This window comes from Gadus chalcogrammus, chromosome 22 (assembly GCF_026213295.1).
Source record: "Gadus chalcogrammus isolate NIFS_2021 chromosome 22, NIFS_Gcha_1.0, whole genome shotgun sequence".
In the NCBI taxonomy this organism is placed as follows: domain Eukaryota; kingdom Metazoa; phylum Chordata; class Actinopteri; order Gadiformes; family Gadidae; genus Gadus; species Gadus chalcogrammus.
Window position 1 is genome coordinate 14,624,581 of NC_079433.1, and position 12,500 is coordinate 14,637,080.

The window sequence follows — 12,500 nt, forward strand, 5'->3', positions numbered from 1 at the left end:
AAATTAAACCCCCTCCGCCCCAGCCTTGTGCACCATTTATATTTTCTTCAAACACTACAAATACGGTTCAGTACGGGGGATTTCCAGTTTGACTTTCACATGCAGATTTAATTGTCTCCATTTTTTACGATCCCATTCATTTCTTTCCATTGAACACTACAGGGATTCATACAAAATCCGTATCAGATTCCTGCAGATAGGGGTTACGAGCCACCCCAGGACATGGTGGGAGTGATGTGTGTGAGGAGGGGGGTGGTGGTGGGTCTGTTAAGGGAATTTAAGCAGAGAATGTTGATGAAGGGTCTGAGCCAAACATTAACATCATGGACTATCATACATTTCATCTAACCAGATCTCAGGAGGCTATAGATATGATTAGACACACACACACACACACACACACACACACACACACACACACACACACACACACACACACACACACACACACACACACACACACACACACACACACACACACACACACACACACACACACACACACACACGGTCACATGGGTCCTAAAGGTACAGTTCCCCCTTTAATAAGAAACCTTAGAGTTCTTCTAACCCCATGTCGGTTGGAACCCCTCATAGCACAATTCAACTAGCGCAGTGCCATCGATTCAAACCAAACCCTTGAACACTGCCTCAGGTCCTCGAGCCCAAATGGTGCCTAAAGACCTGAAAAACTGTCTCCAGACACAAAACCCAAGTGTTCTGTGGCCAATCGATAAGGCTCCAAGACAGAGAGTTCAAACAAAAATGGTGAATCTACCTTGGAAATCCATACTAAAATACAAAGGAATGACGAGACAAAAGGTAGGCTAACACACACCCAAACACACACACTGCCTGTGCCTGGTCTCAGTTCAGTTTAAAAACAGTGAAGTCAGTAAGGTAAGGTTAGGATTGTTATTACCGATCTAGAGACCCGAGTGTATCTTAGCCTGTGTACCTTTATATTGCTATGTGCCTTTGTTAGGGTGATGTGAGTTAGCGTAATCTACCGGCACACAACGGTTGCAATAGCATTTCAACTGACACTGGTTGTGAGTCTTACACATTTTAGAATAATCTGCCCATCTTTTCACTTCCCTGCTTAACATTTGAACCACCATATACAACCAATTCATAATGTTTCCAACACCTAAACTCACACAACAGCAAAAACCTATAGGCGAAAGGCACATTTTAAGTCATCCTAAAATACTGGACAGAAATATAGTTGAGCCCAGCTGGCCTACAGACCTCCATTATTAAAACATTAAAAAGCCAAACCCAGGGCCTGTGTTGTTATGATGCGTGTTGGGCAGAGCGGTTTGGTGGTTTCCATAACAGAGCACACATCCCTATTCATTTTTGAGAAATGTGTTTTGCGATACATGACTATCTGGTCACATGCATGGTCAAATACGATCACTAGGAGGCAGATTGGATTTAGAGACGTGATTCAATTGCTTCTTGGCAGCCTTTTAGACCCGGTCCACCTGAACAGCCATCCTCTCGGTCCCTTCTCTAGGGTGGTTGTGAACCAGACAACAGAGTTTGACCCATGGTCAGTGAGTGCATGTATTGGGCACTGACCCAGTCACCCAGCGTCCATAACATGCCTTTCCCACAATGCGGGACATACACACATGCAAGCCAACGCCCCGACTCACAAATCAAACACGCACCAATCATCTGATGCTTATGTCTCCTAGCCGACCGATAAGGAGCCCAAGCAGCATGTTATCCTGCGTGGTGGTGTAGCGTAACCCCCGGCGCCCACCAGCTGTCCCCGCTGACCACGCCGCCAAACCAATCGCCAAATCAAAAACAACCACAACAACAACAATGGCAGGCGTGACAAAACCGCCGGCAAACACGAGAAAAAGGCATGTGCCTTGGTTACCAGGGGGGAAATCTCTGTGACAGCCCTCACACATGCACGTACGCGCACACACACACACACACAAAAGCAGGCAGCCAGCAAGTCAACAAGTGGCACTCTATCCATCCCCACCCCTCTCCTAAACACGGGGTAGTCATTTTGCTTCCTTGGCATGCTGCCCTCCCTATTTATTCTTTAGACTATAGCCCCCCCTCCACCCTGTTGCCAACCGCTTTGTTGTAACTGAACTGGATGAGGAGCAGGGGGTGGGGGGGGGGGGGGGGGGGGGTGCGTACAGCAGCTGCTGAAGTGGGCTACACACCCCTACTAACCCAAACCCGACCCCATACACTCCTGACTGCACACAGACTTTCCACATGCTCTCATTATGCCTGTATCAATACAAAGCCTTCTTTCGGTAAGAGTAGCATGCTAATTTAATGATCCACCAAAAGGGGGTACACACCTACACACCACATTGGGCTACACACCACTACTAAAACACAAACCCGACCCGACCCACTCCCGACCGCACACAGACTTTCCACATGCTCTCCCTGTATCAATGCAAAGCTTTCTTTTGGTTTTAGCAGAAAGCTAATGATCCAACCCGCACCTTTAAAAATCCCCTTGCGCACACACACACACACACACACACACACACACACACACACACACACACACACACACACACACACACACACACACACACACACACACACACGCACACACACACACACACACACACACACACACACACACACACACACACACACACACACACACACCCCCTGTTGTCATTCTTTATCAATTGAATCTCCATGAGATTGTGACCGGTCTTGTGTTGATGTAAATCTGTATTAAACAGTCGTACAGTACACCGACAATAGTAACATTAGCCAATGGATTAGTTGAATTCAGCATAACATTCTAGGCTCACATGCACAACACAATTCAAATAGACAAACTACTATTTTGTGTTGTTGTTTGGTTGATTTTGTGCTGATGTGTTGGTATGGTGTAATTGCTGTTCTTCATTTATTGATATTTCTGCGACCTTTGAACTGCAATTCAATAAAAGCCACAGACAGCTTCTTTTAATTCGTTGTCCTTATTACAAAAACTTACGAGTGTACAGAAAAAAACATGTCCTTGTAGCCAAAACCATGTTGCAGAATAATGTTATGAAAAGCTAAATGTCATAAAATATTTCACTATAGTTTTGCATTACCATCAAACCATGCAGGATTACATCATGCACCTGCATACCTGAATATATTAACATTGATACACGGTCCAGCTGTCATTCTTCAATGCATAAAAACAGCTACTTGCTGGCTAGATATTTTGTACTACTCTTGATTAAAATTACATCATGTCATTCAAATGGATACAAATCACGTGACAACCATCAAGAAATATGATAGCAGACATTTAGACCTATGCTTATCAATGGTTTCTAACTGGAATATATTCCGATTTAATTAAAATGCCATCGTCTTCCAATTCATTTATTATGTCTTTCAGTGTCATATATTTATTATTTAATTGAAAACAGATATGCGTATCGGTGCAAAAACGCTGCAGTCAGGCCGTGTTTGTTGTTAGCCATTCCCACCCACTAGTTCACATAAACATTGCGCAGGCAGCAGGCTATCAAATGAATCAGAGCGAAGCCCTTTGTCCTAATATCTGATGCCACGAATATAACCTGACAGCCCATTGTTGCAGAGAAAACTGCAAGCGGAATCGGCATTTTATTGTCATGGTGGATAAAAATTGCCATCAATGCAAGTCGCAGCGGAAGAGAAAAAAGCGCTCCTTGCGTGAAGCGGTTAAACGCTGCAAAACACCGCACAACAAAAACACAGTCCTGCAGGCGCTCCTCATGCAGGACACACACACACACACACACACACACACACACACACACACACACACACACACACACACACACACACATATATATATATATATATATATATATATATATATATATATAAATAAATAAAACACACACAAAACACTACACACTAAACACACCTTCAAACTCGGCTTCAGCGGTCCTCTGGCCGGCGTTTGGTTGTTGGCCCCCGAGGCAATCTCCTCTTCGGAGAACTCCTTGAGGCTGCCGTCCTGCAGGAGCACGGTGTATACGTTGCGCCGCGGTGCTGTGGTGGAGGTGGTGGAGGAGACGTCGCTGTTTTCCTGCTTGACAGCCTGGACCACTCCTGTCACCGGCGCCCCGTCCCCCGTAGGACTCGACGCATAAACGCGACTGCCGAGGATCGACCGCTTCACCAGACGCCGCGTATGCATTGCGGAAATCTATTCAATGCAAAATGCACAAATGTGGGGGGAAAACCCGCTCGATGCTGTACGGACGGCCGTCGATTTATAGTTGATCAACAGTGTCGAGAAAAACAGCAACCCGCAGCGGGAGGACCGGGCGCTCCGGTAACACTGACGAACCGTTAGGAAGCGACCACATACTCGAGGAGCAGAACCCGCACGGTGAACACAGCCGGCCGGCGACACACGACGGCTCCAAGTTTAAAAAAACAACGTTCAGAACAAACACACACACGAATACGATGATAATCGCGGCTGACAATCTTCACATCTCACCGGCTACCAATCTTTCTCCCTTCGACGTGTTTGTTTTCCCCCTGCTCCTTCCGAGCCAGCGAGCTGCAGGGGAAACACGGAAAACTTGTTTTTCATGGAACGACAATGACATTTGTACACGATTTCTGAAAAATGATATATTCTACGCAAAAATAAGATACTGACGCTTTTCTGATGTGTCACAGTCGGTAAATAAACGATATTTGTGATACAATTTACATCATTTTCTTTGCGTGGATGATAGAAGAACCGAAAATGCGCCGATTAGGAAATCCGGATCCAGTTTTGCGAGAATCCTGTCCGTGTGCGGCTTCTAGGGCTCTGTGCCTCTACCGGCGGAATGCTGCCTGTAAACATGTGCAGTCTGGGTGCCGACGCCATCTGATTGGCTACAAAAGCACACGCCTCCACGAGCCTACGCTCCCCTTTCTGTGTCAGTTTTCTCTCCTACAGAAGGTTAAGAAAGCCGGGAGGATGCTCCATTCAAAACAATGACGCAATCTTGGAGAGGTAACTAGGAGGCTCAGGGAAAGACGGGAAAAAGAAAGGAAAAACTGTACAGTATTTCAAACTATGTTCACATTCTCATACATTTTTGTATTAGGTCTTAAAAAATCCTTTCGAATGATCAAAATGTCAAACACACACTCAGTTACACGCGCGCACGCACACACACACACACACACACACACACACACACACACACACACACACACACACACACACACACACACACACACACACACACACACACACACACACACACACACACACACACGTTAAGTAAAGCCTAATCCTATAGGTTTTGATAAATTAATGCTGTCTTAAGGAATTGCATGTTAATCTTTAAATCTAATTACAGTTATTGCAAGGATTTGAAACTATCGATTTCCATTTCTTTAATCTCTCGAATTGGATCAGTCTATAATATGCAGCCTTTAAATTGTATTATTAGACTATTGATGTGCTCTTTGCTCCTCACATTAATTAATCAAAGTTTTAAATTCAATCCCATTGTTGACATTATGGATGCCATATAACCGTTGTAACATTTGACGTTGAATTATGGAATATAGTAAACACCTATGTTTCCATTGTTCCCGGCGCAGCACGTTTAAGAGCATTAGAAGGTAACAAAGGTTAATTCTGCTTCAAATGATTCCATCTCATCATTAGATGTAGTTACCTCCATCCATATCATTACTCTTCTTCATATACCGGCTGTGCAGGCCACTAACGTATCATTACGATGAATCCCAATTACCAGGGATCCATGCATTCATCACCGCTCTACTGGCGTAGTGCTGCCGCACGGGGCTACCCCCCCGGTCAGGCTACAGACCCAACTACTTCAACACGCTGTCCCCGGACAATATTCAAATAGCATTTATTTACAACCCCCCCACCCCCACTCAAACCACTTCCATAATACATAACACGAAAAACAGAGACGTCAAAGGTCACTTTATGTATGTTTAATAGAATAATTGATGCCATGGAATATATACATGCCGACAGAGGAAGCAGCAAGGGGGCGGGGCTAACACAGAGGCAATAGCTGTCATAACAAGGTTAGCCTGTTGCAGTGAGTAGGGGCAACATTAGAGAGCACGTTGCTGGTCCTGGATGTGTGTGTGTGTGTGTGTGTGTGTGTGTGTGTGTGTGTGTGTATGTGTGTGTGTGTGTCGTGTGTGTGTGTGTGTGTGCGTGCATGTGGGAGCATCTCCACTCAAAAGCGTTTGTTTTGCGTGTGTGCGCACATGTGTGTTTGTTTGGAGGGGGAGAGCAAGGGAGCATCTCTTCAGCTTGTTTTGAAGTCTGCACCACCATTTAAGCAGCTAATGTGTGTTTGTGTGTGTGTGTGTGTGTGTGTGTGTGTGTGTGTGTGTGTGTGTGTGTGTGTGTGTGTTTGTGTCTGTGTGTGTGTGTGTGTGTGTGTGTGTGTGTGTGTGTGTGTGTGTGTGTGTGTGTGTGCATGTGTGCGCGTGTGTGTGTGTGTGTGTGTGTGACAGAGAGATGTCCTGGTTAGATTTGGCACTAAAAAACGTTCGCCCTATGGATTTATAGCAAGCATCCACCAGCGCTGTGTGGAGCGTTATCACGCACTGAGCTGCCCTTTACAGCAGCCAGATGAAGGACTAATGTATTAAACTGCCATGTGTTTCCTCTTTTATGAGGGACGGGGACGGTAGCGAGGCTCCATGGCGTGCTGCTCGTATGCGATAAGGTCCTCCTTACTTTGACACGTACATACATGGAAAAGTGGAACATTGGACGTTTACAAAGAAAACATAGAAAATGTCTGATTCCATGTAGTTAAGACGATAGCAGTCATACAGGGCTTTGATTGTAGTTGGATGTTGTGCGTACAAGCACACGCTTCTCCGATGAACCAAACAAAACTGTAGCCTTGTTACAACAATACCATATTCCTATAAGGGTGGAGAGAGAGATTTGAAGGAGTTTCATGTTTTCATCGCTCCCCTCTCTCTCCTGCTACAGATGGATTCTACTGTAAGCGACAACAATGAGCCTGCGGCCATTTTGTAAATAAACATCAAACAACACACAGACATAAATTCTACAGCTTTTAAATAAAGTACCGTAAGTCAACTGTGTGTTACCGATGCAGGTACCGAATCAAGGTACCATTTTTTGTTTTAACAACTGATTGGAAAATACTTTTCAGCACAACACAAAGGTATAGATAGATAAACCAATTAACAACAGTTTTTTTGTATATTTCCCTTAAAACAACATTACAGACATACATCAGTGCTAACTTAGAAAATCATATTCAACCACTATGGACATCGTACAATATAGGTAAAAGCATACATCAAATTCATAGCGAGTAAAATGACAATGCATGGCATATCATCAGTACAAACTGTCGATATTTTGTTCTTTTTTCAGAGTGCTAGTAAGGCAATGGAGATTCAAATTGTACAACAATGATAGAAGATTATCAACAGGAGGTCCCTAAGAAGCGTCATACGAATGCAGTACCATTAGAGTCAACCAATAAGCAAAAGATCTGCCAATTGGATTAAATACTGAACACATCTACATGAGGCTTAGCAAACGGCCAAAGATATCCATAGTAAAAACAATCAAATAAGGCGTAGCATACATCCATACCAGATTGCAGTTTAACTTTTTTCTTATTCTTTGGACACTAGTCCCAATATTTTGAAACCAAAAAAACATGTTTACAATAGATGACATTATGTAACCATAGTTACACCAAGACTGTTTCCTTTCAAACTATATTTTTTTTAAGTTGCAGAGATCTGTACCGTGCCATCTGTCATTGCCTTTGCGAACAGACTTTTCTTAGGTCACATCCTAATTCCTACTAGAACTGATTTACTTCCTCTCACAGATGTACCACATAAGCACACCAAACAATCACATGACACAAAGCACTTTAAAATAAATATGAATCTCTTAAAAAATATACCATGAGAAAAAAAAAGCTCTACAAATGATATGCATGAGCAATACGATGTGTACAAATGAACTATTGATTTAGGTTTCAACATTTCTCAGATTATTGTTTTCTTTGTAGTATTTTCGAAAGTCTTGCATGGCTGCAAGTTGGGGTGGCAAGTAGAAGCACAGACTTCCCATCTCTTACAGTAGAACCTCTTTAAATGCTCACCAACAGTCACCAGGGATATCCGTCTATACTGACATCGTTGGTCCCGGTTGAAGAAAGAACCGAGCTGTGATTGGCTGAGACCTTAGCATGCTGTACCCAATTAGCGTGCCAAGTAGCCAATTGGTGGCTGTTATCAAGGTGAAAAACACTACCAGTGGGAGCTGTCACTCAGACAGAGGAAAAGCCAGGCAACACGGCACCCCGACTGCTCAAGAGAAATACATCTGAACTGAAGCTGTCTCCTCTTAAAAATCAACGCAGACACTAGTTACTAGTTTGCAGCTGCCCTATTCAAACTGCAAATATATATCCTTCATAAGTGCATGTTAACAGGAATGCTATGGCATTGAGTTCTCTGGTAGAGCTTAGCCTCAACTAACATTGGAGTTGCTGCTTCAATGTTTATACGTTTTTTTTTACTAATGCCACACTAGAATTTCGACTATTCTAGTCTGTCATTATATTTCGCTTTTTCCGTACAACGCTCTACACTGAGGATCTCTTTTTGAAGACTTAAGTTAATCATGTTTATGTTGTCAACAGAGGTTAAATGTGTTGAACCAAATCATTTAAAAAGTGCCCACCTGTATATAGTGAATGCCCAATTACTGTGCCACTACTATGTTGAAGGTTATCAAAAGTACCAATTCACCCTGATTGATGAGAGAATTCAAAGGGCCAGATATGTATCCGTTAAGCGTACCGAAGCAGTTGAAAGAAAACACATAAGTACTGACTAAAAAAATAAAAATAACACGGGATGTCAAACTGGGAGAGGAGACGACACTCAAGTCTTTTGGCGAAGTCCACTGATCTTGACCTATAACCCACAAGGCTCCAAACTGGCGTTTCCTGTACAGACAGGAAGTCAGAGACGCGAGGTTTCCGCGCCCATCTCCCCGAGGCACTCGTAGTCGGGCTCCACCCTTACGCCATCTGATCCCTCCATGGCCCCCGGCGACGCGGCCAGGCCGGGCCCACCCTCCTCCGGGTCGGGCACGGCCTTGGGGGTCCGGATGGTCTCGTAGCAGGGCTCCGTGGACTCGGCGCCGGCGGGGTCGCCCTCCTCCCCCTCCGCCCCGCGCTGGGGGCTCTCCGGCTGGGCGTAAATGTCTCTCACGGTGGCGTAGAGGTCGCTGGATGACGAGGCTGGGACCATGCCGTTCATCTCGGCGATGCTGGTGTAGTCGTGCTCCCGGTCTTCCCCGGTCTCCGGGCCACCCACGCAGTTAGACTTGTCCACCATAGAGTACACTGCAGACTGGAGGAGAGTGGGGGACGGGCACGCGTTAGGGACCTGTGTAATAATACTGCTCACCTCATCCTCTGATTCCTTGAGCCTTTGCTAGCCTGTGCGGTTGTTTTCTTTTAGAAACTGTTCTGGCTGCTTTTAGTACGTAGGCCTGTACTTTGATTGTTCTCACGTGTAAAACATTTTGGATACAAAATGACTAAATGTAAACACTTTTATACCAACTATTTCATACCAAGCTTCATCACGCATCTATCTTTAATATTAATGTGCTGTCAAGCTATTATCTCAGAATTGGTTCTCAGACGTAGATTTCTCTTGTGTTAATTCTTTGCCCGCCTGTCTTTTGTTAGGACTAAGGTGTAAGCTCATCTCCCCCGATTCACATACTAAAACATTTTCAGCAGAAAATCTTCCGCAATGGCAGATGATTTGTCCCCGCAATGCAGATCAGCTGCCATGAAGAGACTGGGGGAGACAGTCGGAGAGAACACTGTTGAGTTTAGCAGACACCTACCTCATTGTCTGCCATAATGTGGTTCTCCAGGCTGGGTGAGCGAGACAGAGACGAGTAGGACTGTAAAAGAAAAAGCAGCAAAACAGGATTGATTTATTTTTTTGTGTGACAGCCAGAGGAGCGAAGAAAAAAAGAAATGAAAATGAAATAGACAGTCTGGAAAAGAGTTCGAGACATGGAGGCAGACGCTGTAATCAGCAGATTCAAGGAAAGATTGTTCTGCGTTGCGGATTAATCTTGGGGCTCTTTTAGTACTTTCAGAACAATTTGGATGTTTTATATTCAGATGGGCGCTATTCCTTTTTGGGCGTTGATAGTAAAAGTAATAATAGTAACAGAAGTCCCATTAATGTCAGCAATTCTTTGACTTCATATCTCTGAGGAAGTTGGTTTAATTTTCCAATATCATTTCAAATGTCAAACTGGAATATAAGAAAAATGCCAATAAAAGCTTTTACAAGAGAGGCAATTGCAAAAAATTTAAACCAAATGAAATTTTGTTATCGATGATGGCTGCATTACATTAAAGGACTAACCTGTTTAAACAAAGCAATTTACAATACACCAATGACCCGAATGATCCCACAATCGGATGGAGCTCACAGACACGTCCGGTGTGATTGTGTCACTCGGATGTGGAGCTGATGTTACATGCGATCGCTCATTCATTAACCGAAGCCTTAGATTGAAAGTCGATAGGGGGTGACAGAGTGTGTGATGTTTTGGTGCTCTGCCTCTGTTAGCTCTAACGTGCTCTGATCGACGGCCAGCGCCATTAATCAAGACGCACGCATCCGACAGCGTCACCAAACCGCCAAGGAGACCCAACAGGGGAAAAACGTCAATAGCCCCGCATGATTGTTATTAATACTTCTTCACATCTTTAATCCTTTTGGTGCGTGAAATACTTTGTATCAAAGGGGATCTCGCTGAAGATGTCGAGAAGACAGGGAGGAGAAAGGAAAAATTGAATAAAATGGCAGTTGGTCAACAAGTGACCGACCAATCATAAAGACGGTTGGTAGGCGGGTTGTCATGCCTCAGCTCTCGGGGGGGGGGGGGGGGGGGGGGGGGGGGGGGGGGGGGGGGGGGGGGGGGGGGGGGGGGGGGCCAGAGAGTCCATCCATCAAACCAACCCCCCAACCCCCCTCCCCTCTCCTAGCTTGTCCCATGTGGCACAGCGACAGCGCGGCCACACCCTGCCAGCAACAGTTGTCACCGTTTGCCCGCCTTAAACAAATCGATACGCGATTCCTTCACCGCTGTCGGTAGTCCCCGGTTGTCCGGAGACATGATTACTTTTTATCGATCCGCCGTGATCCCGGAGACGTGAAGGTGACCGCCTCTTCGTCTGCCCTTAATTAGCCGACCGATCAGGGGGATTTCCCCCAGGGGCGGACGCCGGGGCAGCGCCGGGGCGACGGGAACGCCAGCGCGGAACATGCCTCAAGTCCAAGAGCGGGGTCGTCCCTCTAAACGTTCGTATCCTTGCATATCATCAGAATCACTGCCCCTCCCCCCTCCATCTCCTCCCCAAGTCATCGCTCAAGTATGATTAAAACACCAATCTCTTCAAGCCCACTGCACGGCCACAAGGGTATGTGTACTCTGACAGTTGATGTATCTTTAGCCAATAATATCCAAGACACAAGTCCATAAAAATGCACATGCTTTCCATGCCTCATAAAATCACACAAACACACCCTCCTATTCACATAGACAGGCACACACAGATATAGTCAATAAACTAATCCACACAAACACAGGCAAACAAACACTTCCTTTAACTCCAATCTCTCCATCTAGCAGCAGCCAGCGTCCATCATCCAGCCCGCAGTGCTGTGTGGTTTAGTATTCCGGTCTGTCGATGAGCCTCCGTGCTATAAATGTGCAGCAGCCCCAATGACCAGGTCAACTTCATATCCTGCTGCTGCCATCAGGAGGGTGTGAGCCACTGCAGGCGACAGCGAGCCAAACGATTGTTATTACGAGGAGTTATTCCTCCAATCTATGTCTATGTGAGGAGGGGAGATGGAGAGGGAGAGAGCGAGTGGAGGGGACTCTCTCTCTCATTAAAATACATCTATTTATGTGTGTATGTAATGTGTAAATGTATGTGTGTATGCAAGTATGTATGTATGCATATGTATGTATGCGTATGCAAACGTGTGTGTGTGTGTGTGTGCGTGTGTGTGTGTGTGTGTGTGTCTGTTTGTGTGTGTGTTTGTGTGTGTGTGGGTGTGTGTGTGGGTGTGTATGTCTTTCTTTAGCTGATGTCATCCATCACCAAGCTAGACTAAATGTCATAGTGATAGGGGCCAGCTGGCTCGCACACTCTCTCACAAACACACACACACACGCACACGCACACTCACAGCCCGCCTGACACTTGCATTACTCTATCTGTCTGACAAGACAAATGAGGGCCAGCCCGTGGTCATAGGCAAACATAACGCCTGGTATGCATAGGGTTAACCTAAAATCACCCCTGGGGAGTCCCTGCTGGGTGAATACATGGAGCCACGCAAATTACATTCTGGCTGTGCGTGGGGGTGTTTGTCTC

At 45.3% G+C, this 12,500-nt stretch overlaps 2 protein-coding genes across 4 annotated transcripts in view; both read right to left on the reverse strand.

Annotated features, from left to right (window-relative positions):
- znf704 (zinc finger protein 704) overlaps positions 1–4,807 on the reverse strand; it is a 46,396-nt gene extending 41,589 nt beyond the window's left edge. Inside the window, exon 1 of the mRNA XM_056583137.1 lies at positions 3,920–4,807. Coding sequence (XP_056439112.1) covers positions 3,920–4,195 — 276 coding nt within the window. The 5' untranslated portion in view covers positions 4,196–4,807. The remainder of the gene's footprint in view (positions 1–3,919) is intronic.
- A 1,154-nt stretch (positions 4,808–5,961) lies between these two features.
- pag1 (phosphoprotein membrane anchor with glycosphingolipid microdomains 1) overlaps positions 5,962–12,500 on the reverse strand; it is a 50,190-nt gene continuing 43,651 nt past the window's right edge. For all 3 annotated transcript variants that reach the window (XM_056583131.1, XM_056583132.1, XM_056583130.1), the window contains 2 exons: positions 9,938–9,997; positions 5,962–9,429 (listed from right to left, as the gene is read on the reverse strand). In XM_056583131.1, coding sequence (XP_056439106.1) covers positions 9,037–9,429; positions 9,938–9,997 — 453 coding nt within the window. In that variant the 3' untranslated portion in view covers positions 5,962–9,036. The remainder of the gene's footprint in view (positions 9,430–9,937; positions 9,998–12,500) is intronic.